Genomic DNA, 4,853 nt, shown 5'->3' on the forward strand with positions numbered 1-4,853 from the left:
ATTTTCTTTTTTTAATTAATTAATTGAGGTTTTTTATTTGACTTCTAATAATAAAATGTTCGAACCCCCTAATTGCCACTTCATTACAGTCTGGCCTGGCCTAGTAATTATTTAATTAATTTTCCATTGTCTGGGTAAACAGGATTAAAGGACATAAGCTCACTTGGATTTCTACCACTTCGTCTTGCCATTACGTGCCTGGCAATCAAGGGATACACAATTCACAAAATCTGAATCAAATCCGCAACCAAAAAAAATGTTAAAAAATATGATGTTCCACATCCTCTTTTTTATGGCCACCCTTTGGACCCTGGCCTGTTCTCCAATGAAAATCCGAGAGACCTTGGAGAAAATTCCACAAAAGGAGAAGGATATATCCGAAAATGTCCATCAAAAACTGCTAATGGATATTTATTTGGAAAGAGAATTCCTGTCTATGCTGGTGGTTCGAGAGGAGAACCAAAAATACTTGGAGCCCATAATCCAGGACCTTTATAAATTATCCTGGCCCATTACATTGCTAACAAAATCCCAAGGAGATTTCCTCTATCGAATGCACCACAACCGAGAAGTAGTGGCTGTTCTTTTGTTGACCCAGAAAATGCAGGAGGAGGTGATGGAAATTTTGTCGGATGCCTTAAATTTTCTACGTGAGACAAGAATTGTGGTGGTGGCTGTGGATGTGTGGGACCAGCCAGAGTTTAGGGGAGAACTATTAACATCCTGCAAAGTCCACAACATGACCAATGTGTTGCTGAGTTTTGGCTACTCTGCCAAGAACCCAGGCAACTCGGAGAGTATTTTATTTTATGCCCTAAAACCATATCCGGAATATTATTGGACCTCCCTTAGCCCAGGGGATGTTGAGCAGGAAAACCTAAAATATTTTCCCCAACATTGGCTTAACTTCTACAACAAGACCCTACTAACCTACAGCGATAGGGCTTCCCTGAGATCTCTGTATTATTTAGACGAGGAGGGGCAGCTAAAAATAAATGGCTTTGTACCCCGCTTCGTAATGCTTTTCGCAGAGCATTTCAATGCCACCCTGAAAATTGCCTTCCCCCTCGACATGCAGAATCCCAAACACTATGCCACCATAATGAAGGAAATGGTGGAAACCAATCTCTTGGATATACCCATGACATTGGACACCAATCCGCACTATGACAGATGGTTCAACATGACCGATGCCTATCATCATGATCGGGGCCTACTCATTGTGCCCTGTGCCCAGGCCCTTAGCATACGCGAAGTCTATGTAATAATCTTGAATTGGACCTTTCTGGGTTCCGTCATTCTCTGCACGGTGATTTTTTCGCTACTTCAATCCCTCATCGATTACCTCTTTGATGGCCTCTTGGATCTCTCCAGATTGCTGCTGAGTGAGAGGATATTTCCTGCCGTGTTGGGGCAAGATTTTACCCCACCACCCAAGGAGCCAAGAAAAATTTTAAAATTTGTCTATCTTCTGCTCTTCATTGCCGGTCTCTTTCTCAACACCCTGTTCTCGGTGAATGTCAGTACCCTGCTGACCAGTCCACCCAAACATCGGCAAATTGAAAATCCCCAGGATATATTGGAATCATCATTACCGATTCTACTTCACGATGCCGAGGCCTATGCCATGCGTTACAGAATCGAAGACTATGTCCGGGCTGTTATCACCACGAACAACTACAGCTACCTGGAAGGTCTGCGCGACAACTTCAACACTTCCTATAGCTATTACAGCTCCTCGACCAGCTGGTACAAGGATTTGATGCGGCAACAATATTTGGCTCGGAAAATTTTCTGTACCTATGACGATTTAATACTCTTTCCTTATATGCCTTGGGGCATCCCTCTGCAGCAGAACTCCCCCTACAGGGAGGGTCTCAATTATCTACTACATTGGGTTCATGCCTTTGGCTTTGTGGAATACTGGTCGGATAGCACTTTTTGGCATCTCTTGAAATTGAAACAGGTTTCGATACGTGATCCATATTTGCAGCCAGGACCTTTGGCATTGACGGCAAATGATTTATTCTGGACATGGATGATATTGATTGGGGGATTGGTGGCCAGCGGAATAATATTTCTGATGGAAATTTGGTGTGACCGCAGATATGGAGGCCAGAGGGGGATTTAAAGCAGACATAATTTTTACTTTTGTCAATTCAACATTTGATGTAAAATTTAAATAAATACTAATTATAAAAAAATCAAAATAAAAATCAATGTAAAAAAATATTTTTAAAAAATCCACGTTTATTGATAGGCCTCACAAAAATATTTTTAAAAAATCCACGTTTATTGATAGGCCTCACAAAATATTTTTAAAAAATCCACGTTTATTGATAGGCCTCACAAAAATATTTTTAAAAAATCCACGTTTATTGATAGGCCTCACAAAAATATTTTTAAAAAATCCACGTTTATTGATAGGCCTCACAAAAATATTTTTAAAAAATCCACGTTTATTGATAGGCCTCACAAAAATATTTTTAAAAAATCCACGTTTATTGATAGGCCTCACAAAAATATTTTTAAAAAATCCACGTTTATTGATAGGCCTCACAAAAATATTTTTAAAAAATCCACGTTTATTGATAGGCCTCACAAAAATATTTTTAAAAAATCCACGTTTATTGATAGGCCTCCCAAAAATATTTTTAAAAAATCCACGTTTATTGATAGGCCTCGCAAAAATATTTTTAAAAAATCCACGTTTATAGATAGCCCCTGAAAAAATATTTTTAAAAAATCCACGCTTATTGATAGCCTTGAAAAACTATTTTTAAAAAATCCACGCTTATTGATAGCCTTGAAAAACTATTTTTAAAAAATCCACGTTTGTTAATAGCCCTTGAAAAAATATTTTTAAAAAATCCACGTTTGTTAATAGCCCTTGAAAAAATATTTTTAAAAAATCCACATTTGTTAATAGCTCTTGAAAAAATATTTTTAAAAAATCCACGTTTGTTAATAGCCCTTGAAAAAATATTTTTAAAAAAATCCACGTTTATAGATAGCCCTTGAAAAAATATTTTTAAAAAATCCACGTTTATAGATAGCCCTTGAAAAAATATTTTTAAAAAATCCACGTTTTTAGATAGCCTTTGAAAAAATATTTTTAAAAAATCCACGTTTATAGATAGCCCTTGAAAAAATATTTTTTAAAAAATCCACGTTTATAGATAGCCCTTAAAAAAATATTTTTAAAAAATCCACGTTTATTGATAGCCTTGAAAAAATATTATTAAAAAATCCACGTTTATAGATAGGCCTTGAAAAAATATTTTTAAAAAATCCACGTTTGTAAATAGCCCTTGAAAAAATATTTTTAAAAAATCCACGTTTATAGATAGCCCTTGAAAAAATATTTTTAAAAAATCCACGTTTATAGATAGCCCTTAAAAAATATATATTTTTAAAATCCACGTTTATAGATAGCCCTTGAAAAAATATTTTTAAAAAATCCACGTTTATAGATAGCCCTTAAAAAATATTTTTAAAAAATCCACGTTTATAGATAGGCCTTGAAAAAATATTTTTAAAAAATCCACGTTTATTGACAGGCCTTGAAAAAATATTTTTAAAAAATCCACATTTATTGATAGCCTTGAAAAAATATTTTTAAAAAATCCACGTTTATAGATAGCCCTTGAAAAAATATTTTTAAAAAATCCACGTTTATAGATAGCCCTTGAAAAAATATTTTTAAAAAATCCACGTTTATTGATAGCCTTGAAAAAATATTTTTAAAAAATCCACGTTTATAGATAGCCCTTGAAAAAATATTTTTAAAAAATCCACGTTTATTGATAGCCTTGGAAAAAATATTTTTTAAAAATCCACGTTTATTGATAGCCTTGAAAAAATATTTTTAAAAAATCCACATTTATAGGTGACTCTTGAAAAAACATTTTTCGTGGACTTTAAAAAAAAAATTGAAAGTTTTTAGTTTAGTTTTTAAATTGAAAGTCGCGGATTTTTAGAAAATATTTTTTAAAGTCTATAAATGTCATGGATTACTAAAAAATATATTTTTAACGTTTATAATGCCGTGGATTTTTAAAAAATAAATATTTGAAGGTCTATAAAAGTCGTGGATTTTTAAAAAATAATTTTTTAAGGTCTAAAAAAGTCGTGGATTTATAAAAAATAATTTTTGAAGGTCTATAAAAGTCGTGGATTTATAAAAAAATAATATTTGAAGGTCTATAAAAGTTGTGGATTTATAAAAAAATAATATTTGAAGGTCTAGAGTAGTTGTGGATTTTTAAAAAATATTTTTAAAAGGCCTGTAAGTGTCGTGGATTTTTAAAATATTTTTTAAAGCCCAGCTATTAACGTGGATTTTTTAAAAATATTTTTTTGAAGCCCAGCTATTAACGTGGATTTTTTAAAAATATTTTTTGAAGCCCAGCTATTAACGTGGATTTTTTAAAAATATTTTTTTGAAGCCCAGCTATTAACGTGGATTTTTAAAAATATTTTTTTGAAGCCCAGCTATTAACGTGGATTTTTTAAAAATATTTTTTGAAGCCCAGCTATTAACGTGGATTTTTTAAAAATATTTTTTTGAAGCCCAGCTATTAACGTGGATTTTTTAAAAATATTTTTTTGAAGCCCAGCTATTAACGTGGATTTTTTAAAAATATTTTTTTGAAGCCCAGCTATTAACGTGGATTTTTTAAAAATATTTTTTTGAAGCCCAGCTATTAACGTGGATTTTTTAAAAATATTTTTTTGAAGCCCAGCTATTAACGTGGATTTTTTAAAAATATTTTTTTGAAGCCCAGCTATTAACGTGGATTTTTTAAAAATATTTTTTTGAAGCCCAGCTATTAACGTGGATTTTTTAAAAA

At 32.4% G+C, this 4,853-nt stretch overlaps 1 protein-coding gene across 1 annotated transcript; it reads left to right on the top strand.

Annotated features, from left to right (window-relative positions):
• The first annotated feature begins 268 nt into the window (after window positions 1-268).
• On the top strand, window positions 269-2,131 carry LOC101893396 (uncharacterized). The gene has a single exon (XM_005175391.2). The coding sequence runs from the start codon at window positions 269-271 to the stop codon at window positions 2,129-2,131; it is 1,863 nt and encodes a 620-aa protein (XP_005175448.2).
• The last annotated feature ends 2,722 nt before the right edge of the window (window positions 2,132-4,853 follow it).

The sequence above is a fragment of the Musca domestica genome, unplaced genomic scaffold (assembly GCF_030504385.1).
Source record: "Musca domestica strain aabys unplaced genomic scaffold, Musca_domestica.polishedcontigs.V.1.1 1, whole genome shotgun sequence".
In the NCBI taxonomy this organism is placed as follows: domain Eukaryota; kingdom Metazoa; phylum Arthropoda; class Insecta; order Diptera; family Muscidae; genus Musca; species Musca domestica.